The sequence below is a fragment of the Bacillus rossius genome, assembly GCF_032445375.1.
Source record: "Bacillus rossius redtenbacheri isolate Brsri chromosome 4 unlocalized genomic scaffold, Brsri_v3 Brsri_v3_scf4_2, whole genome shotgun sequence".
Taxonomy (NCBI): Eukaryota; Metazoa; Arthropoda; class Insecta; order Phasmatodea; family Bacillidae; genus Bacillus; species Bacillus rossius.
Genome location: NW_026962011.1, coordinates 32,966,020 through 32,989,455, shown reverse-complemented (window position 1 = coordinate 32,989,455; position 23,436 = coordinate 32,966,020). Strand labels below are relative to the sequence as shown.

The 23,436-nt window shown below is 39.4% G+C and overlaps 1 protein-coding gene across 1 annotated transcript in view; it reads left to right on the top strand.

The window, feature by feature from the left end:
- Positions 1-23,436, top strand: part of LOC134541825 (mucin-2-like) — a 68,433-nt gene that overhangs the window by 27,046 nt on the left and 17,951 nt on the right. The window contains exon 5 of the mRNA XM_063385520.1: positions 20,578-20,761. Within this exon, the coding sequence (XP_063241590.1) occupies positions 20,578-20,761 (184 nt within the window). The remainder of the gene's footprint in view (positions 1-20,577; positions 20,762-23,436) is intronic.

The following is a 23,436-nucleotide window of genomic DNA, read 5'->3' as shown; positions in this document are numbered from 1 at the left end:
TGCTTTTAAATCTTATACTTTAGTGATTGATATTGTATACTGGTCCTGTGGTCCATATAATTAAACACATTTATTTATTGTGAATGTTAGTGACAGAAATTGTGTTTATGAAATTTTTCAAGTGTATTTATATAAGTGAGGTCTTTTAGAGACATTTATTGACGTCACATTGACTGACAATAATATGAAAGAAAGAGTAAACGATTGGAAGATACACCTGGACAGTTCAAGTGATCATAGATTGATGACATATGAAATTCAACTGCAAAGAAATGAGATGCCTCCTATAACAATAAGACCTCGTTATATACATAAGAACGCTAATTGGAAAATGTTTGATGAAATAATAATAAGTAAAATAAATGAATTACAACATGAAGAAGATGTATATAATTCCGCAGAAGCACTTGCTACGAGACTAACAACTATTTTACAAAATATTAGTGAGGAATGTTTTAAGAAACAAACAAGAATAATACCTGGAAACCCCTGGTGGGATATCGAATTGGAAGAAACTAGAAGAGACCTAGAAAGACTAAGAAGAATCATGAAGAGAGCGAAGAATGGATTTTATAAACTTTTAATTCTACAACAGTACAGAACAAGAAAAAAGAAATATAAGAAAGATATTTTATCAAAGAAGAAGGCATATTGGGAAAAACTTGTCCTTAACAAGGGGAATATGGACCCTTGGGGATATGTGTATAAGGTGATGGCTGGCAAATCACGAAGTCCTTTTGAGATTCCTGGGATGGTGACAGCAAATGGACAAATTACTGATATCACAGAAAATCTGGAAATTATTTTACATGATTTACTACCTGATGACAACTCTGATGAAGATACGAATATACAAAAGATGAAGAGCGACGTGATGGAAGAACTGCCTGATACACAAGATACAAATTTATTTACTCTACAAGAGCTTGACAAGATAATTAAAGAGCTTAAACCACGAAAAGCACCAGGAAAAGATAATATAACAATTGAGTTAATCTGGCGAGCTTACCCTCGAATTAATGAAACACTGTTACATTTGTATAACTTATGCTTAACCTCAGGAACATTTCCAAGAATATGGAAGGAAGGTGTTCTCAAGATTATATATAAGGGAAATGCCAAGGATCCTAAACTAACGAAATCTTATAGGCCTTTAACTATGTTGCCAAACCTGGGGAAAATCTATGAACGGCTTATTAATGTAAGACTAACTGCTTATCTGGAAGCTATACATGGTATAGATAAACAGCAGTATGGCTTTAGACGAGGGTATAGCACAGGAAAAGCACTATACGATGTAAATCGATATATTACAAATCTACAAGAAAAATATGTGCTTGGAGTGACAATAGACATAGCAGGAGCATTTGACCACGCGTGGTGGCCTCAAGTATTATGGCGTTTAAAGAATCTTAATGCACCTAAGAACCTGTATGCTGCCATAAGGGGTTTCTTGCAAGAAAGGAAGTGTGAATGCAGATTGGGCCACATAGTTGTGGAAAAGATGCTCTCCATGGGTTGTCCACAGGGATCAGTGCTCGGTCCACTGCTGTGGAATATAATATTTGGTGAGCTACTAAAAATTGAGCTACCGGTTAATAATATCATATATGGCTATGCAGATGATGGCCTACTCATTATACCTGCCACTTCGCGGTACGAATTAGAGCAGACAGCAGAAGCAATTTTACGCACTATTAACACTTGGGCAAGCAGTGTTCGACTTTGTATCTCACCTGAAAAAACAGAAGGTGTATTACTCAAGGGTAAATTACATAAAGATAGACCACCACTAATAAGATTTCAAGAACGAATAGTGAAGATAAAACAAAAAGTTAAGTACCTAGGGGTACTGATAACAACGGGAACAGGATATCAAGAACATATACAAGAAGCATCTCAAAAGGCCCTACTGTTTTTGCAGAAAATAAGAAGTCATAAACCTACGAAAGTGGGATTGAACACCAACACTATGATCACCTTGTACAATGGAGTATATCTGGGCATACTTACCTATGCGTGCTCAGTTTGGTATGAATTATTACGCAATCAACATGTAAGAAGAAAATTATGCTCATCCCAACGTACGGCCTTAATTGCAGTAACAAAAAGCTACAGAACTACATCATTAGAAGCACTGCAAGTAATTACTGGAACTTTACCTATATACCTATTAATTCAAGAAAGAGCAAAAGTCGCAATATTGAAGATGAACAAGGAATATACTGACTCAAAACATCGCAGAATCCACTCAGAAAACACTGTAATCTGGCAAGAAAGGTGGCGAAACTCAAACAAGGGAAGGTATACATACAACATATTCCCCTCAATAGAAGAACGAATGAAATACTCATGGGTTAGCACTGATCACTACACTTTTCAATTCCTAACAGGACACGGGAATTTTAAATATAAATTAAATACTTTTAACTTAGTGGAAAGTCCTATGTACCCTGTATGCATGGAAGAAGATACAGCAGAGCATGTTCTAAATGCTTGCATTAAATTAGAAGACATACGAGACAAGTACACAAGGAAGATGGCCATGGAAAATGCAGATATTAAGGACATCAATCGAATTGTAAGAAACAAGAAGACTTATGAAATATGGAGGAGTTACACTTTTGAAGCATCCAAGAGACTAGAACGCTTTGACAGTTGGATGCATGAACAATCCCTGATGGAAGACATGCTTCCCGACACGGAATAACTAACTACAGAAAACAAAATAACTCTTCGAATTTCCTACACAAGTTTCTTTGGCTGTTCTTCTTGTGTATGTGTAATCGAACAGCCGGATATTGAATAAGATAATTAAAATCAAAAGAACTAATTAAGGTAAAGAGAACAAGAAAAATACACCAGATCTCTCTCTGCAAACGAGAATAAGAATTATGACAAAACTATTCCCCGGAAAATTGTATAAGCAAGGCAAAAGGAAATGAATTATTATATAATATAAACTGTATTATATTATATAATATATAAATATATTTATGTGTGTTAATAATATAATCTGTGTGCAATAAATATAAATAAACTACTCTTGCAAACCTTATAAAAAGGATTATATCCAGAGTAGTCTTTAAGTAAATATATATAACCTACAATATAAATATAAATTTATAAAGCTACAAGATAATCTGATTCACAATAGCGCATAGGACGGTCGTGTGCATGGGAGGGAGATGAATATATTTTTATTTCTGTCACGGACGCATGGCGCAACAGCGAATGAGAGTAGAGTAGGATGCAAATCTGGCGGGACTAAGGAACTGTTTATAATCATCAATAATATTGTGGCGAGAAATTGTCGAGATATTACAATGCTCCGGTATATGTAATTCCTGCCTTAAAAATTAATTATTGCTCGTTTAGTGGCTAGAAATTTTACATGACCCATATTAATTTATATGTTGAAAAACTGTGTTCATAATTTGCTGGTCAGATGTCGTGGGATAATCAATTGGTAGTTAATATAGTTAATTAATAACTCTGCCAACAGATGTCGGATACATCGCGAAATTTCGTTGTCTGAAATTAACAGTAAGATTTCAATTGTGGACCGATTTCGCACAGGTCGTGTGCTTGGCCTGCTGTGCGCTCGCTTATGTTTTTTTTTTTTTAAATTGTGAACACAGCCTTACGACCTGAGTGTAGGCAACTGGGGAAGCGTGTCTCTGCGCTGCTGCTTGTACCTTGTCGCTCCACCTTTCACCCGTCTCCGTGTGACGTCATGAGTACTGCGGCATGCGATCAAGCCTGCAGGCCTACCGCTATTCGAAAACAAGCGAAGAAAAAAAATTAAACTTAGAGTGATAGTTTTCTGCTCGGTCCTAAACACCGTGATGACCTCTTTCCATTTTTTTTTTTCATTACTCTGTGCAGGGAGAATTTGTAGTATTTTAACTTTATTTCTCCCTTGAATTTTTTTTATTTTAGCAAATATTTTCAAAATATTCACTTTGTATAATATAGTGGATGTGAAAAGGCGAGCAAATTGTGATAATTATGTAGATTTGCGTGCATTTTTCCATCCAAGATATTACACTATGTGAATAGCATAGGGACAGGAAAAATTCGCGGGTTCAATGACCTGCAGGATGAACTCCATAGTTCTATGTACACTCGGTCAAATGTCACCCACTCATTGACTGCTGTCTCGTGAGACGTCCCAACGTAGCAGCCTGTGATTCGATACAGCTTTGGTTTGAGTGTTTCTCATTGGCCCAGAGTCACCCAGGTGATTTGTGAGCCAATACCAGAGGCAGCACTGAGGTATAACTATTTGTATTTTAGCCTATCGCGAAATGAATTCGCGAATTTTTCCGGTCTCTAGCAGAATAGCCGTTGAAAATATTCGTTGCAGAACAGCAAATGCAAGGGGTGTTTCGAGTTAAAATTCTACAACTTTCCCTTAAATAAAAAGTAATGACGATAAACAAATGAAGATGGCGTGCGAGACGGAGCCATGAGGCGGAGAGGCGAGACGTGGCAACACCGCGCGCCGCCTCCAGCGGGAGGGCGGCGGCAGATGGATGGTGTGTCGCCCCGCCGCGACCTCCAGGTCCTCCCCGCGGGGCGCTGGGTGTGTTGTGGAGGAGGGGGGGGGGAAGAGAGAGGCGTCGCGGCACACAATGGCAGTCGGGCACAAAGCGGCCAGCCGCCCCCGCCGTGGCCGCGAGCTGCGACTGTTTGCCGGCGCAGCGACCTCTACCTTCCCGCCGTGGAGCCTCCACACCTCCTCTGTGGTCCACGAGGACAGAGTCTGTCCGTGCGGCGCTCACAGCCAGCAGGATCAGGAGCGGCAACTCAGTGTTAAAACTAACTACCTTTGCAAGTACGACAACTGTGGGGGGGGGGGGGGAGATATTTAGAGGCAACCTAACAACCTGAATATCGTTAACTTGTTTGTTAGCAACCTTGATTTTTTTTTAATGTACTACGTTTAAGATGGAGCCGCCCCTGGCGACAACCGCCCAGAGATCAGGGAAATACACACATGGAGCATAAGGTCCGATTATTGACGAGGCGGATGAAGCCAAAATGGGAGTGGGATTTCAGTGTACTACACGTACCAATATGGCGGCCGTTTGTTTACAAATGTATCCGTTGTACGTACCTGTATTGGCGGTTAAATTGCAGTAAAATGTCAACTCATATCATTATAATTATATTATGAATATTATTTTTGGACTTTTAAAATATATAAACATATATCCCAATAATATTTTGATCTAATTTTCTTCCAAACAGCTTAACTACAATCGTTAATAAAAACAGGATAGAAAAGCTGATACAAATCTAAACAAACGTTCGCCATATTGGTATGTAAAAACCAGGGGGGGAAATGGGGGGGGGGGGAGGGCAACGGTTTCACGTCAGGCGGCTTTCGCTTCATCTGTATCCTATCCTAATGTCTGCAACCGCCGCACCGCCTGAAGAGCAGCACCTCTTCATCTTGTGGCGGGCTCCTGACAGCAGTTCGGCGGTCACCGCAAACACACCTTGTCACCTTCACGCCGAGCCCTGTGTTTACGTGGCGACGGCGAACTAGTGTTGCAGTGGCTCCACAATCTGTCTTATTAACGGCAGGTTATTTTTGCTGGAGGTAATGAATGGTTTCAAGTAAGTGAGGTCGTTCGGCAGGATAGGTATACGTTGACGAAACACTAACGTGGTGGCCACAAAACAGTTTGTTTTGTGAAGCAAACTAAATTGTGCAAAAACTTTAAAACCCGGAAATTTCGCGGTTCATTTAACAAGCTGAACTAGGAACACTTGTATTTTTTTTTGCACCGTATTCAGTTGGTCCACAGTTGTTGTTCTGACACGCTTCCAAAAAAAAATAAAGGTATTCTAAACCAGCAGAAACTGAACGGACGAATCGCATTCAAGTAATTCAAGACTAGGATGTCTTCTCTCACGGGTAACTGCCAGAGATCAAGACTCGGAGAAGCACAACAGCAAGTCCAGCTCACAGGTCATCGAACCCGCGAACTTCCCGGGCCTCTGCCTCTAACGCACGAAGGTCATAAGTCATGGAGTCAGAGCCGTCTTGGCCAGGTTTATGATTGAAGTCAAAATGAGAACGGAAAAACCTTCCTCCCCCCCTTTTTTTACAAGCCCTTTCCCATCTGTGCGGAAAAACTTTATATATATATACTTATATATATAAGTATATATATATATAATGAAGTTGAACGCTTTCTTATATGTTGTTGACGTCTTTGTTTAACATTACTCACCTTATAATGGAGTTTTCACTCTTATTCCTAGCGAGTTTCTTTCAAGCTATTAAATCATCTTATAACATTAGCCTCATATTTTATTCAGATGTTCATTATAGTATTAACTGATGCAAGTTAATAGGTAATCTTGTGATTTCACAGTGAAAAGACATAAAATATGCACTTTCAAGGGAACAAAAAACTTTGAATATTTATATGCGTTTTAAAAATCCATTTCAAATGTAACTTAACGCGAATTGAACAAATGAAAAAAAAAAAAAAAAAAGGCCATGATGGCATTAATCTAATAAGCCGGGCTGCCAACATAACGTAAATCATCTCGTCTGGAAACAGCAATCACCGACCTTAAATCAGCGCACCGGGACAGTCCGTGACGGAGAGAAAAAGACCCCGCTGGTAAACAACCTATGCTAACGACGGTTGCTTAATAAGCTACCTGCGGAGCGGGCCGTTTGCCCCCGGTAATTGCTGTTTGTGGACCGCGCAAATGACCGGGTTCAGCGGACAGTTGTCGGCGATTAAGACCTCGCCGCCCTAAGAGCGCGTGGTTGTAGGGTTGGGGGGGGGGGGGTGTCCCCCCTAATCTCTGAGTGGCCTCGTCGTTCAGCGCGCAGCGACCCCGAGGGACATCGTTACGCAATTGTTTTCCTAATGGCGTGGTTAGAGTCGCATGCCTCCACTGCCCAGGGCGTGAGATCTGTTTTTGAGCTAACAGCGGATGAAGCCGTTACAAGCGTGTGATTACGGGACCGTCTAAAGACATAATTTTGAAAAAAAATAGACATGGATTTAGTGGACCGGAATTATTGTTCACAAAAGATAGCAGCACATGCGGCCGCTGACCCAATTTTTATAACGACTGAAAACACGCGCTGCTGTTTAAAAGTTAATATAAAGAAAATCAGCCTGAAATATTAATAAGTTTCGACTAGAAAGCCTCTATTTAATATAGAAAGTAATTATGACGAAATGAAAACCATTAAACAAAATAGCAAGCATTTCAAACTATTAAAATAGGGAATTTCACTTAAGAAGTGGTTGGAACATTAGAATAAGTAGGCTAGCAGTTTTTTGATAACTGTCTTATGAATAATCTAAAATTTTGTCAAAAAAAAAAAAAAAAGCTCTAATATTTACGTCGGATTATAATAACCTGCATAAATTCCGAACATGTCTGCTCACGCAGTGTTGATCTGAGATCATTGTCCATGAACCTCCCAGAGTGTCCGTTAATATAGAGGTTCCCTGTGATCTTCGTTCAGCGCTAAGAACACAATAGTGCAACAGGAATAATTGTGGCCGAACCAAGATCAGACCGGTTTCTGACGGTAGATCACGCTCGAACTCCAATGGTGCAACTGGCCATGAGAGATCTGTCCCTAGTGTCAGCTCTCACCGGCGAAGGCCGGCTTCATTCTTCCTAGTGCCAGACAGATATCGTGTCTGGAACTGATCCGTGGGCTAGGTACATGTGAAGAAATATTACATTCCTTACAACAGTTTTTCACGTCGTATTGCTATGTAGGATTGCTAATGAATGTATGTAGGATCTGGCATGCGATGCATACACGAAAAACACTACTTTTAAAAGCAGTATTTATATTTAAAAAAATAGTCTAAGAATATTTAGCATAACACTAAAGTTCAATATTTATGCGAGAGTATAATTGCTTCCGAACCATGTCCGCAGATTACTTATTCTACAAGTGTAAAACACCAACACGCGACAGAATACCGAAGGATATTTATTTGCCGTAAGATTATTTAAGCGGTTCTCCAGTCGTCATCACTAACCTAGACAACTGTGTGGCACATTTACCATTTCCTACGCGTTTGACTGTTTCCTAATAAAATTTAGGATTGATATCACGGATCCATGGAAAATTTCCCATATTACTGTATCGGGTACGCCTAAGCGAATATTACTGTAGCTTTTTGATTCGAGACGAATATCAAATGTTTAAATTATTCGAGAAGTCTATTCGAATTGCAAATATTGTTCTCAGAGAAGCTGTCTTGAAAAATTATTGACATCTAATATTATAAGTACAACTATCATAAATTACAGTGACGAACATTTTAATTCACGTCTTTTGAGTATATCGTGTAGTAGTGTGCGTAACTACATGTGATTTTGTTAACACATTTACCATGGGTGTAAACAATATTTGTGGAAGGGGAGGACAGAAGCCAGTCAATCATCTGGAAACTCTTTTACAAAGATAATGCTTGAAAATAAATTTTTAGGCTATTTGACGATCCCTTAAGTGCTTTTGAAACTTATGCCATTGTAAATTTTGTAAAATAAAATTGTTTTGTCGAAACAAATCTGGACACCCCCTTTTTTTTACTACGTTCTTGACACTTATTGTTACAGAAACAGTTTCCTCTTTTGAGTAAGCTTCTCTGCACTTATACCTGTGCCTTGTTAATAGAAGTGTAAACAAATATACACATAAAACAAATCAAAATACAAATCTGTTTAAAGAAAATCAGTATCTAAGTGAATTTCAAAAACAGTGTAGTTCATTAAATAAAATTTAAACCGACAAACAACATCTTAAATAATAGGTAAATGAATTCAAGAAGTAGTTTCGGACATACACTATTACTCATTAAACTGTATGTATTGAGAAACCTCAGTCTGTTTGTACCTTAAGAAGGGAATAGATCTCTCTCCCGAAACGTCGCAACTGTTGTCTTGGGAAAAACATTCTGTGTCATTCTGTGCTACCATCGTTGTGGTTTTCAAAATATCTGTTTTGTCGCTCAACTGTTGCTTACAGCGTTCATCTGTGCTGTCGTCGCTGTTTTGTAGCATCGCTGGGTTCACCTGTGCGTCTCTGTATATCCGTTTTATTTTTTCAATTTTTATCTGTTAAGTTTCAGCGTTGAGTTATTCGGTTTGCCGTTGTGCACCGTAAATTTTCTTTGTAAATGGAACAGAAATATTCATGTAAACTTATATATTAAGTTAATTTGTACGTTTACATGAAAATAACAGTATCACTACAAAATAGTTTTACCATTTATGCTTCGTGTTGCCCCAGTACCTCCAATATCTAGTTATTTGCACACAGTTGTTGGAATAGCTTTCCAGTATTAGCTGCACAAGTTAAGAACGGTAAAACGAAAGAAAGCCAAAAGTAATATAAAAAAGTTAACTTTTCTGTGGCTTTAAAACAAAATAAGTAAAATGTTTATACAATAACTTCATGCTTGTAAGCACACCCATATTTTAACTAAACACACGCATTTAATATCTAACATTTATTTCAAAATAACTTTACCATCATCGACAGTGCAAGCTCTTACATATGTTTTTACTAGTCTATATTTCTATATAATTATTGTTCAGCTGGAATGTAAGTTTGTTTGCAGAAATCAACTAAAAATTGCCAGACTAGTTATACAAATTATATTTCAATGTTATGAAATTACACTATTCATGTTGGACGAAGAACATAAGAACACATAAATTTGTTCGCTATCGAGGTTAGATGTTACTGCACGTACTGCACGTGTTGATGACACACGAAACTACAGTAAACTCGTGGAATAACATCATGTCAGTGTTAAGAAGACTGCAAGTTGTCGCTCTACCACTCTGGTTCTGGGGGTAGAGCGCCTGCCTTGTGACTTGTAGGACCCGGGTTCGCGCCCCGGCTCCTCCAAGGTGGATTGCCCAGACAAAATGGTGGCATTTTCTCTGGTAGGAATACAATCCCTTGTAACAAGTCAGGCTACCAAAGAAACGGTGGGTGGAACAGAAAAAAACCTTCCAGGTGGCTTCCAAATGGGGAGCCCGTTTCTTTTCTTGGGCTCCCCATGCGGTGGCCATTCCGGGGGTTTCTCCGGGGGAACGGAGTTTTGCAAAAATATTATATATTTTTTTTTTTTTTTTTTTTTTTTTTAGTTTTTAGTAACTGTAGGATTATCATTCCAACATTAATGTTGTGTGTTCAACCATTAATCGGTATATATTTTCTTGAAGTATTATTGACAGTTAAATTTTAGTCACTAACTATTGACCTATACCTCTGTTATGTAGTATTTTAGACGTTTTTGACGAAAAAAAAAATTTATAGCCACATGAATTTTATTCCTAAAAATATTATTTCTGAAAAACCACGTAGTTTTCAATCAGGAAGATCGTCTTTAACACACACAGTATTATGTGTATGTATATGTTTTAATGATCTTAAAATATGCACTTTGCAGTCAAATTTGCAAATGCAATTTCATGGTATTAGATGTTCCACAGAGTAGTAGTTTATCTCAAGTACTCTTTAATATTTAAGAAATGATATCCCAACTGTAATCGAAATTGATCAAGAAAAGATGCTAAAGGAAATATGTTTGTGAAACTATTCAGCAAGATATTTACATACGTCTCTGAATTACATTAGCATCTATTTTATAACATTTAGTAAAAAAAACTAATTCAATTAATTAGAATTATCACATAGTAAGAAATGACATTTAACGTGGTGTTCACATTTTTATTTTTCACCAACATGTAGATAATACTATTATTTGCACTTGAAGATCTTAGGTCTAACTAAATTTATAACTTTCTCTGCATCAATACCTGATTGTATAGGCCTACTTTGTTCTTCAAATTGATTAGCTATGAAGTAGAATATTGTGTCGTAATTTGGAATTAAATAACTAATTTTGTTGTAATAGAGTTGAAAGTATTCAGAAAAAAATTATTAAATTAATATTTTAAAATTTCAGCCTTTTAAATATGCTACATTCCTATAAAAAATTAATTTGCATGTTTTATTTACTAGACGTTTAATCAGTGATACACATACGTTTTATTACCATTTTTGATGCTTCAGACATATCTCGGTTTGGATTAAGAATTTCAACTTGCAATTGTGGAATCAGTGACTTTTGAAACAATTAGTAACTATAAAATTTGTAAAAAATTATAACTTTTTGAATAATCTAGAAACATTCATTGGTAAAAAACTTAAGCAAAACGTTATTTAAAATATTTATTTTTTATACTCCATTTTAGTTTCTTTTTTTTTAACCAAAGTAACCAATTAGTTAATATGAACTTTATCAATATTTATTTATCTGTGTGCTGTGTTGTTTTTCTGTTTTGTCGTAAAGTTATTGATATGCATCAGGGTATGTCTTGTGTTAATGTGTCGTAAGGCACGAAAAAACTGAAATTCAATTTGATTCGACAGTTTAAAGGATTTTTTTTTGGAAACATTTCGTTTTTCTCGTCCGCTATCTGGACGTTATTTGTAATTGCAACCATCACCGCCAGAAGCGCTATCTGCAAGCTTTAAAGTTAACCTGAGAAACAGCTAGAGGGTTAACAGCGCTACCTACCAAGTGTTCTATAGGTACACAATTTCGAGGGCAATGCCGCTGTACTCTTTCCATGGGAGTGTATATACGAAAATATGGCGGAATTCCGTCTCGTCCTTTGAACGTATTGGCAGATTTCCGTTATGGTTCTTTTCCGCCTTTTCCGAAGAGGCCAGGCGGAATACTTACATTAGAGGTGGGTTGTTACAGCAATTTTCGGTATCTGTTCCTACAAGTTACTGATACAGTAATGTACTGGTTACAAGTAGCTGATACTTCTGTATCAGCTACAGCAGTAGCGGTCCCAGGAAGCAACACGGTATCAGCATTCTCGTTACAGGTTACACATCCTCTGTGCCGTCATCACCAGCGTAAAAAGGTATGTTTTCTCTTTCCACGTTCTTCGTAAAAAGGTATCAGTTTTCTCATTCTACATTCTTCGTAGTCGAAAAAAGGTATCGGTGTTCTCTTTCCACGCCTTTAGTAATCTGGGTCTTAACTATTCGCAAGAAGCACGCACTGAGTACTGAGCGTACCTACATTCTTTCCCTTCTTTATCCCTTATTCGTCGCGCCGCCAAAGTGACCGTCGTCGGGTTCTGCGCACATTGGCCGTGGTGTTGTTCCAGGTGAATTCTAAACTGATACTAAAGTACTTGATACTTGAATAGTGTACTCGTTTGCAGTACTTGATACAGGCATGTATCAGTTACTTGATACTCTGCAACCCACCCCTAACTTACATTATGGCAGTCTTCCGCGCCCCCCCTGCGCCGGTACGTCGACCCCCCCGCGGCCAGATCAAAGCGCCGGCCTCGTGACCCCGCGGATGACGTCCCTGGGCGGGTAGCTCCGGCGACAATGGAGAGAGCCTTCAAGGTCTCTGGGCGCGGAGGGGGGATACATACTTTCGACAGCCTCCTCCACCCGCGCTCGCCCCTGACAGGATCCAGCCAGCTCAGGGGCGGGCCGGATCATCTCAAGCCGTCCTTCATTATTATTACAACCATGCACATTTCGTGATGTGTGCTTAAACTATGTAGAATTGTATGTGTATCGTGGTTGGCTAGGTTTATTTAAGGAGCATGTGTACTGTCAGCGCACCTATCATAGCTTTCCAGTATTAAAAGGCACCGTAAAGCAAAAAAAAAAATCGATTGTCTTTTCAATGGTTTGAAAAATCTTGCTTGAATGAAACATCAGTTAAAAAATAAAAACATGCGACAATTTTCGTAAGAAATAATCATTATTATCTCGAAAAACGTTTTTCATATATGCAAAAATAACCACAGCCGTGTGCTGTATAAATTTACAATATCTTTCTTGTAGTATCACGAACTGTTTCCAAAGGAATCTTTTGTAAAAGTACATACAATTTTTTTTTCTGTGTACTGAGTAGGGGGAGTTTTTTTTTTTTTTTTTTTGCCATGAGCGAGCCAGTAAGGATCTACTCTGTGTTTGCACCTCCTTCTCGCTTCTCCCTGATTACGTTTTACGAGTTAAGTGACCTTGAAAGTTCGCTGGGCATTCATCAATTACACAGAATCGCACGGACTGTAATCGCTGCCACGCCAGAGCTATACGCAAAGGTGGGTTCGGCGAGGAATTAACAGCCTCATAAAGATTACACGCATCTCCTCGAACCGATGTGATGAAGAAGTTCCTTCGAGGCACACGTCACGGAGAATACGCACGTGTTCTTGTGGACGGGTTATGAATGGTTTTCCCCTGAGGGGAGACTGCAAGCTCTCGCTACTTCATCAACCTTTCAATAACACCAAGCGATAAATTCATTCCAAGAATCGAGCGGTTGGATTCGAACAAACTGATACACAAACCATTAGAAATATTTCTTTTTTTTCTAAATTGTATTGCTTGTTCTATATCAACCGGCGACAATAATTATACATCTGAGGTGGGTGATTAAATATAGAGGAATTAATAATATGTATTAAATTTAGCCTACTTTTCTCGGAAATATAAGCTCTCTTTTTTATATGTGGACTTTTATATTTTGGTATATGTTATTGAAAAACAAGAATAAATTTAGTTAAAAAAAATTATGTGAACGAGTTCTTCAGTACTCGCCAGTGACATGTAATATCTAACCTCGGTAACGAACAAATTCTTGTGTTCTCAAGTTTAAAAACTCTTATAATACGAAACTCGGTCACGAAATTAAACGTAGAATTCTTTAAAATTTTGCCGAGCGTGATAAGTACGTATATCTACGCAAATTGTGTTTTCAACTAAATTTCTTGACGCGAATCACACGTAATTTTCGCACCCGCCGCTAGAATTCGCTGCCGGAGCAGGTACGTCGACTATTGAATCATTTTATTAGCAGACCTAATATATATATATATATATATATATATATATATATATATATAATGAAACGGCTCCAATAAAAGCGAACAAGACTTGAAATAATACTAAACCGGGCTTTGGATATATATTTTTTAAATATTGCTTAGCTTGTTAAAATTTATTAAACAGTTAATAATTTAAAGTTAACCCTTGTCTTTGTGAACATTTGTTCACGCCATTCACCACAGATGGCAGCAACAAGGTTGTTACACATTTACTTCCGTCGCACTTACGAAATTATACCTACCAAAGGCCGTGTACCGAGAGGTAAGATGTTACGAATCAAAAAAATAAACGTGGCTGATACTATATTGCATGATTTGCAATTCATCTTTAACATTGCCATTGTTGGCTTGTGGAGGGTCGTTACCACAACGCAGAAATACCATAACGCCGAATGTCAAAATTAACCACAACGCCGACTGCTAGAAAACTCCTGTGTACCAGAACGCCGAAATAACAACTGAATGAATTTGTGTGTGTTTCTTAAATGTACCTTAACGCCGAAATACCACAATCAAACCTAACCTTACTTAACGTAATATAACCTAACCTAACTTAACCTAGCCTATCCTAACCTAACCTAGTCTAACCTAACCTAGTCTAACCTAACCTAACCTTTGTGGCAGTCCTGCAATGACATTTTTCGGAGTTAGTGGTACACAGCAGTTTTCTAGCTGTCGTAGTTGTCAATTTGGCATTTCGGCGTTGTGGTATTTCGGCGTTGTGGTGCGTCCCTGCTTGTGGAGGGTTGGTTGCAGAGCGAGGTAAGCAGCGGGAAGCAGTTCTGCATTCGATCACACGCCAAGAGTGCAGCTGTCTCCTCGCCGCTTGCTTGAGACTGGTCGTGTACAGTCCGGTGTCTGCGGGTGTACAGTCGCGAACAAGCCCGGCGCAGCTGGCAACACTACACACGGCCGCCGCTGATACACGTTATACCTGCCGGAGAAGCCTCAACTTTAGGCTCAGCACTTGTTTCACTATAACTTTACTGACGAGACAGTGGCTTCATAGAAAACCAAAAATTTGTGTACGTTTTCACTCGGAAGTGTTTCGGAAACTAGTTGCCGTAATAATTTACTGTAATGCTGTACAAGTAACGCAATATATTGCAAATTTTCTACCACAATGCTGAGGAAAATACGAAATTAATACGGTTTTTAAGTTCATGCTTTTCATAATTTGGGAGACTACAATATTAGCTTGTTCAGATAACCATTAGTTTTATATAGGTACATAATGGGATCCACACATAACTTAGAACAGTCAAACTTAAAATCTCGAGAAAAAAAAATCCACATAACTTTTTAAATTAGAATTTAGAATTTCTTTTACTTATAAACACACAACTAAGATCTGCCATAGCTTAGAAAAACAGAAAAAGGAACGCCTAACCACACAACTAGAATCGTCATAACTTAGAAGCATGTAAGTTAGAACAGGCACAACTTAGAAACTTATATCTTGAGTGTTTTTTTAAGTTCAATGTTTCTAAGTTATGACAGCAACCCGTATATCATCACACTATAAAGTAGTTTACAATTTACATATTCTTGTTGGTTTACCAGAAACTATTTTCGCAAATAAAGTCCAAAGATATTAGTTTATAATTTTAAAAAAGGCCACCTAACTTAGAACTGTCATAAGTTAGAACAATCATAACTTAGAAACACGCAACTTAAAACTGTCAAAACTTAGAAACACTTAACTTAGAAACACACTACGCCGAAACACGCAATTTAAAAACGTCATAACTTTTAGATTTCATAACTTAGAAACACACAACACCGAAACTCACAACGTAGAAATATCAATATTTATAAAGCCGTCACTCAGAACTGTCATAACTTAGAAACACGTTTCTTTAGAAACATACAACGCTGAAACACACAACTTAGAAACGTCATAACTCAGAGAGTTATTGCATAGAAAAGTTGATCCTGTGTGTTACTAAGAAGTGTGTTTCTAAGCTGTGACAGCACCTCGGCCGGAAATAGCACAGGTGGTCTCTGCACACCGCAGGCATGCCAGGTGGCGAGGCCGGCAGAGGAGACCCTAGTTCACCGCTGACAGTAACGTGACAGGCTCTTACGGCACCGCGCACGCCGCTCTATCATCTAAGTATACATTAAACACTTTTTTTTTGACGTGATAACGTCTTATAAATCGATGAACGCCGGCTGCACGGACGAAAAAGTGTCACGTTACGCCTGAGCCGAGCGTGCAAGAACCGGCCAACCACCGTGCGAGAAAATCTTCTATAATATCAAACAGGTTAAGGCGGGCTTTTTAACTAATTGTTCGTGATTATATTTGAAACAAATTATTGAAAATTAAATTTGCAAAAACTGTAAATAATATTTGAAAATTAAAAAGTATGCAATTTTTCATCAATGTATTCTTATGACGTATTCACGAAAAATTATCGTCCGTAAACCGACTTTACAGACAACCCCCTTTTTTTTTGATTTCTCAAAAAGTAGTGATTATTAAAATATTTAGGTCAAAGGGGTGGAAGTTAATTTGTCAACCATTGTAATACAGGTACATTCGGATAAATAATAAGAGATACATTCCATCGTTTCGGCAGCCATAAAAGCTGTATTCTTAAGAAACTCAACGAGCAAGATAATTTTCCCTCATCGCTTGACAAGTGTAATATTATTTTTTTTCTAAGATACGCACTGATATGCGTGTAATATTTTATATAATTTTTGTACAGTCATTGGCTCTAAGGTTGCATCGATCGCGATCGAATACCTAACGCACCTTGGAACCAATCATTGCCACTTGTATCCCTTAAATGCAATTGAAACAGTGAGTGATTTTATGGAGAGTCTTGTAAGTAAAGCCTCGTCAGTGCTTTATCGCACTGTTCTCTGGCAGTTACAACTGGAGGCCTTGAACAACCATCACGTGGGCGTTTCCCGGAGAGTGCGCCGCCATATGCGGCGGGCCGCGGAACTTGTTATTCGAGTCGCTTTGACACGGCGCGCGTATGCTGATTGGCGGCGCGTTGTTTACGAGCAGTCCTGGGGCACGCATTCGTTAACAAGGCGAGGCGCTCGCGTGCGTGATCTCTGCGCGTGCGTGCTCACAGCTCGACACAGCTCAGCACAGAGCGACAGAGTTCAACACAGAGCGGCACAGCTCAACACAGAGCGACACAGAGCGACATATCTCAACACAGAACGACATAGATCAACTCTGAGCATCACAGCTAAACACAGAGCAGCACAGCTCATCACAGCGCGACACAGCTCAACACAACTCTACACAGAGCAACACAGAGCGACACAGAGTGACATATCTCAACACAGAGCGACTTAGAACAACTCAGAGCATCACAGCTAAACACAGAGCAGCACAGCTCAACACAGCGCGACACAGTTCAACACAACTCTACACAGAATAACATATACCGACACAGATTACACGAACGTGTGTTTCCCACACGCTGTGATTCCTTTGCTTAGGTTCAATTGTGTGGCATTACTTAACTACCGAATTTACAGAAATAAAATGTTTGATTTATTATATCATAAAAGCAATGCAGTTTTGAGGGATTGTAACCTACTTGAATTAAAGAGGTGTTTTCATCAGTGACTGTTGCCCCAGCAACCAATACCAGTTTGTGTGTTTGAAGTTTAAGAATTGGTTGAATTTGAAAAGTTCATAATGTAAATTTGGAGAATAATTCTTAAACGAATCCAGTGGTGTGATTTGGGGTTGGCCGTTTGATCGGCTCATTTTCCGAGTATTCCCCGAATCCTTGAGCTGCTGTTGCTTTTTCATTAGTTGATTTGTTTGCGAGAGCAGAGGGCTCTTCCCAGTGCTGTACGTGCTTCGATAACGTCAGCTCTGAGAGAACGTCTTGGTTGCAAGGATCATACAAGGTCATATTGAAAAAACGTGCCAAGGGAATAGTCTTGTAGCCACCAGAAAAAAACACAAAGACATTCACGTGTAAGTATGCTTTTCAACCAAATAAATTCTAACAATTCGTGGCTTTTAGATGGAAGAGAAATGTAAAAGTTAAGAGACGAAAAAATACGGTAACACAGTCAAGACTGTGACTGAGACTTTCAAGAGTTTTCTACGTATGCATAATTCGTAAATCAAGCAGTTCTAAAAATAAAATAAAACGTTTGCAGTGAATAGCTATACGTTAGTCTCAGTTTGCGTAGGCAGACGAAATCTTTGAACCACGTCGTTCATTTGCAGATTTCTTTCCCGCAAGTAGCTAACATTCATGGCGTATCCGGTTTCAACCGAGTTCTCTCCTGCATCAAAAGCTCGGGAAATAAGTTGGAAACGGAGTCTTCCATCAAAGTTTCATTCGTTCTTCTTCTTTATTTTTTCTGTCTCTTCCCCCCGCTAGTCCGGATTTGCAGTTCTACCTTATCTCCTATACCGACGTACTCATGAATCATTTAAAGTGTTCCTTGCTACCTCGCTGAGCCTCGCAGGGAACTTCTCGGAGCCGCGCGCACCTGCTTTCCGACAGACCGGAGGGCGAATTTAAATATTAACACCGGAGCCTCCTACAGCAGACCCCGCCCGGGCCACGCCCGGTAATGAATTCCGCGACACGATCGCTCGGATTGTCATCTCGGGAGATCCGTGGGAGGCTTCGCGGCTCTCTCTCTCTCTCTCTCTCTCTCTCTCTCCTCCACCCCCCCCCCCGACACACACACACAAAGCGACAACTCGCTCTTCGAGAAGCTGTCGGTTTATTCCCTGGCACGCCCGGGCGCTCTCGCTGGTCACAACTTCCGAGTTAAAATTTACCCGACGACGTTGGTTACACTGTTCCAAATTTTCACATAGAATTTACGAAGATCCTTTGATAATTTGTAACCAGTGACGGTTAAACTTCAGAAATTTACGGTAGTGTGTTGACTTATTTTTGAACATGTATCGACAAAAAATAAACTTATTATATGAACTAAACATTCAGAATCTTGTTGAATATACAGCAAAAAAAAAAAAAAACTTTTTTGCTTCCACCCTTATGTTTATCATGATTACAACGAATCATTCGACTGGAAGTCGCATTCAGGTGTAGTTTCTACGAAGTTCAGTTATCTGACTTAACGAAGAACTCTTAGTTTGTTTCAGGGGTAAATTCTTCGTTGAAAAATCAGTAAATTTACTATAATTTCTAACAGTGTTCAAAATAACCAGGAATATTCGTAAATTATTCGTTATCTTCGTAATTAACAGGTACAGAGTTCACTTACTTCGAACATAAAACCTACAAGAATAATCTTGGTATACAAGTAAAACATAAAAAAAAAATTCTAAAACTGATTGGACTCGTGAAAAAAGTACACCTTATTTCTTCCACGCGTGCTTTTTACCCTGTTTACACAAATAAAATTGAAGTGGAAGTTGAAATACGGCGTGGTTTTTCACGAAGGTCCAGTTATCTGTAATTACGATGTCTTTGAAATTTTTCGCGCTTGCGCTTATTGCGTAGTTTATAAATACGGGAAATGGTGTGTGGTCCAATGGACAGCTTCCAGCGCTGTCTCCCGACTGAGGCTGAACAGCGATGCTCGCCCCTCACACCCCTCAGTGGTTTGCCCGGAATAACTACCAACGGTTCTAAATCTCCCTTCAGTCCAACCAGTTTTTTTTTGCAAAAACACACGGGTCGCTCTTTTTTTTTTTTTTAATAGATTGGTCGCCACTGCCCACATCTATTCGTTCTGGAAAAAAAACACAATGAAAAAGGCATTTGATAAGAAATCCGCCAGTGAAAAAAAGCATTTTTATAAGAGAACCGTCAATGAACAAATGCATTTGATAAGAAATCTGCCAATGAAAAAAGGCATTTTTATAAGAAATCCTCCAATGAAAAAAGGCATTTGATAAGAAATCCGCCAATGAAAAAAGGCATTTCTATAAAAAATCCTCCAATGAAAAAAGGCATTTGATAAGAAATCCGCCAATGAAAAAAGGCATTTGATAAGAAATCCACCAATGAAAAAAGGCATTTCTATAAAAAAATCCTCCGATGAAAAAAGGCACTTGCTAAGAAATCCACCAATGAAAAAAGGCATTTTTATAAGTAATCCACCAATGAAAAAAGGCATTTCTATAAAAAATCCTCCAATGAAAAAAGGCATTTGATAAGAAATCCGCCAATGAAAAAAGGCATTTTTATAAGAAATCCTCCAATGAAAAAAGGCATTTGATAAGAAATTCACCAATGAAAAAAGGCATTTCTATAAAAAAATCCTCCGATGAAAAAAGGCATTTGCTAAGAAATCCACCAATGAAAAAAGGCATTTTTATAAGTAATCCACCAATGAAAAAAGGCATTTCTATAAAAAATCCTCCAATGAAAAAAGGCATTTGATAAGAAATCCGCCAAAGAAAAAAGGCATTTTTATAAGAAAACCGTCAATGAAGAAAGGATTTTTTTTAAGAAATCCTCCAATGAAAAAAGGCATTTGATAAGAAATCCGCCAATGAAAAAAGGCATTTTTATAAGAAAACCGTCAATGAAAAAAGGATTTTTTTTTAAGAAATCCTCCAATGGAAAAAGGCATTTGACGATAAACCCGCCCAGGAAAGCAGAAGACCTTGGCGCTGACGGAAATGCGCGGGGGCAGCACGCGCGGGTGTCGGGGAATGCCTTGTCGCAGCAGCAGCAGCAGCAGCTGTCCGGGAGCAACACGAGCCGCCCCGACCCCTCGACACGTGACCCGGGGAGCCGCGGCGGGACTGGTTCTCGCGCGCGTGCGAGGCAGCGCGTCACGTGCGTCGCGTCGTGTCGCGAGCCACCCGGCCTGCCACGTGTCTTCCTCGTCCGGCGGAGAGGCCGTCATCCCGCATGAATGTGCCCAGGGTTTTCCCTGTGTCTATGCAGGTTTTACCTGGGCCCAACCTATCTCTAGTTATAGTCTAGATTTAAGAGTGAGGGGAGTTAGACATGGCGCCAATCGTTGCCATGGCTGGCCAATCCCCTCCTAGCACACGATGCACGCGACCCTCTCCCTGCATGGCTAATCCCAGCATGACTAGGCGTATAGGCTTCGGCCTGAGACGCACCTAGGTCCCTCCCTAACCCGGACCCCTCCAAAATACACTTAGTTTTAGTTAGGTTAGGGAAAAAAAAAAATCTCTCGTCCGGTGCTGGAACCGAGATGACGAGGCATTCGTCATTGTCAGCCCACCGCGTTCGCCTGCGCCGTGATACCCCCTTCCACGGAATTCTCTGCGCTGTCCAGGCATTCACACATTTGACATCGCCTGATTTTGGCTTGTTTTCCCGTGTGTTTTTGTATTGATTTTTACAGGGCCGGCGCGTCCATATAGGCGAACTAGGCAACCGCCCAGGGCGCCAAGTAGCTGGGGGGAGGCACAGCACGACACATAACAGCTCATATGATATGTTTAACGATTATTGAAACTGGATGAAAATGGATTTTTGTAACAGTTTGGAATGTTTATATTGATATAAGTAATTATTTTAAAGTCCACGGTGACCTGTTTATGATTTGTAATAAGTAAAAAAAAGAAGAAAAAAAACACAAGCCTGCTTACATTTGATTGTTGACAAAATCTTAGGCTTACGTGATGTATTTTGAGGCAAGGAAAAAAATTTTTCGGGTGTCCGCCGGGCGGGGGGCATTAAGGTTTTTCGCCTAGGGCGTCAATTTACCTTGCACCGGCCCTGGATTTTTATTGTCCATGTTGTGACGTACAGGGGAAACAAAAAATGGTTGATGTCCATGAAAAGCTCTTTAATCAATCCTCCCTATTGTAAGAAATATTCAGAGAATGTATCAGTAGAAATTGTTTCAAATGAAAAGCAATGGCGTGGAAATTCAAGAACCGACCATGCAGGGATTAAATGAGCCTAAAAAGCATTTTTTTTTTTTTCACGGAACCTGTCGGCGTGACAGTGGCTGGCCTGTCCAGTAGCTGGCCTGTCCAGTTACTGGAAGACGGTAGCTGGCCTGTCCAGTTACTGGAAGACCGTAGTACATAGAACGGCAGCGTGTATGGGAGATATGTCGTTCGCAAATGAAGGAAATTTATATACTTTATTTCTGTTACGTAGCCTACGCATGGCGCAACAGCCAATGAATGTATAGTAGGATGCCACTGGAGGTAATAGAGATCTGTTTATATTTATCAGTGTGGCAAGGGTTGGTTTAGATATTATAAATACTCAAGTGTGTTAATACTTTAAAATATAATTAATGCTATTACTTATAAAAATCACTAAAATATAATGTAATTAAAACTGCTTCTTGTGGAATGGTTAACAAATATTTTACATAGCCTAAATTAATTTATAAGTTGAAAAACTGTGTTGACAAATTGCTGGTCAGATGTTATGGGATAATCATTTGGTATTGACACTGCCAACAGATGTCTCATGCATATTGAAATTTCATCGGATGGAATTAACAGTAATATTTCAATTGCGAACAGATTTCACATAGGGCGTGTTCACAGCCGTGCGCTTGGCCTGCTGTGCACTCGCCTGTGAACCCAGCTTAAGAAGCGAGTCGCTCAGCAATGTCGCACAGGTGGGCTGCACATGCCGCGTGTGTGTGTCGTGTCGCGGCGGTTGGCCGCGCCCCTGGCGGCGAACAATGCAACCTGCTGGAGGTAGGAGGGCGCGCCCACGAGGCAGCGCTGCTGTCGCCCCGGTGCCTGACACGAGAGGGTCGTCGCAGAGGGCAAGGCCATCATCTGTGGGCTGGGGTCGTCACCGGGGCGACTGGCGCGGCTCAGGGGGGGAAGGGAATATGGCCGCTAAAAAAAAAAATGTGCGGTGGAGAATTGCCAACATCGAAAATTAAATTCTAAATACTAGGTAAACTTAGAAAGTTATCAAACACTAGCTGCAGTACCCAGCGTTGCTCGGGCTGAACACAGGGTGAAGGGGAACTGTTTAGAGATCAGATTTAGTTAGTAATTGTCTTCTTAATTTGAATGTCAAGTGTGCAAAATAATTTATATCACTTTCAGATCCCGACAGACGTTCTGACAGTTTATAGTTATTTACCTGGTCTGTATGTAATCTAGACTCTATAAAGCAATATAGAAAAAAAAACTGAAAAATAAGGGAATACTAATATTGAAAAGATTTCATTATCTAGCTAATGCTCGGCATGCATTGCAATGCCTCATTCAGTTTTGTTTTGTAATATTTTTGAAGTAGTTACACATATACAAATAATCTATCCATGTCTCTAAATATATATTTATCTCTATCTACATCTATAGTCCTATATATCTATGTATCTCTCTATCTGTATTTATCTCTTTATATCTACATATATACCTCACACTATCTCTATGTATTCTATTGAGGGTACTGATTGCTTTGTTGTTAATATCACACAGGTGTTTTTTACTTGTATGGGAAAATTAAGAATGATAAGGCATCTAGTGCGTGGCAACAATGTTAATAGGCAATAGGAAATAAACTTCTAGCGCCTGCGGCATTGTCA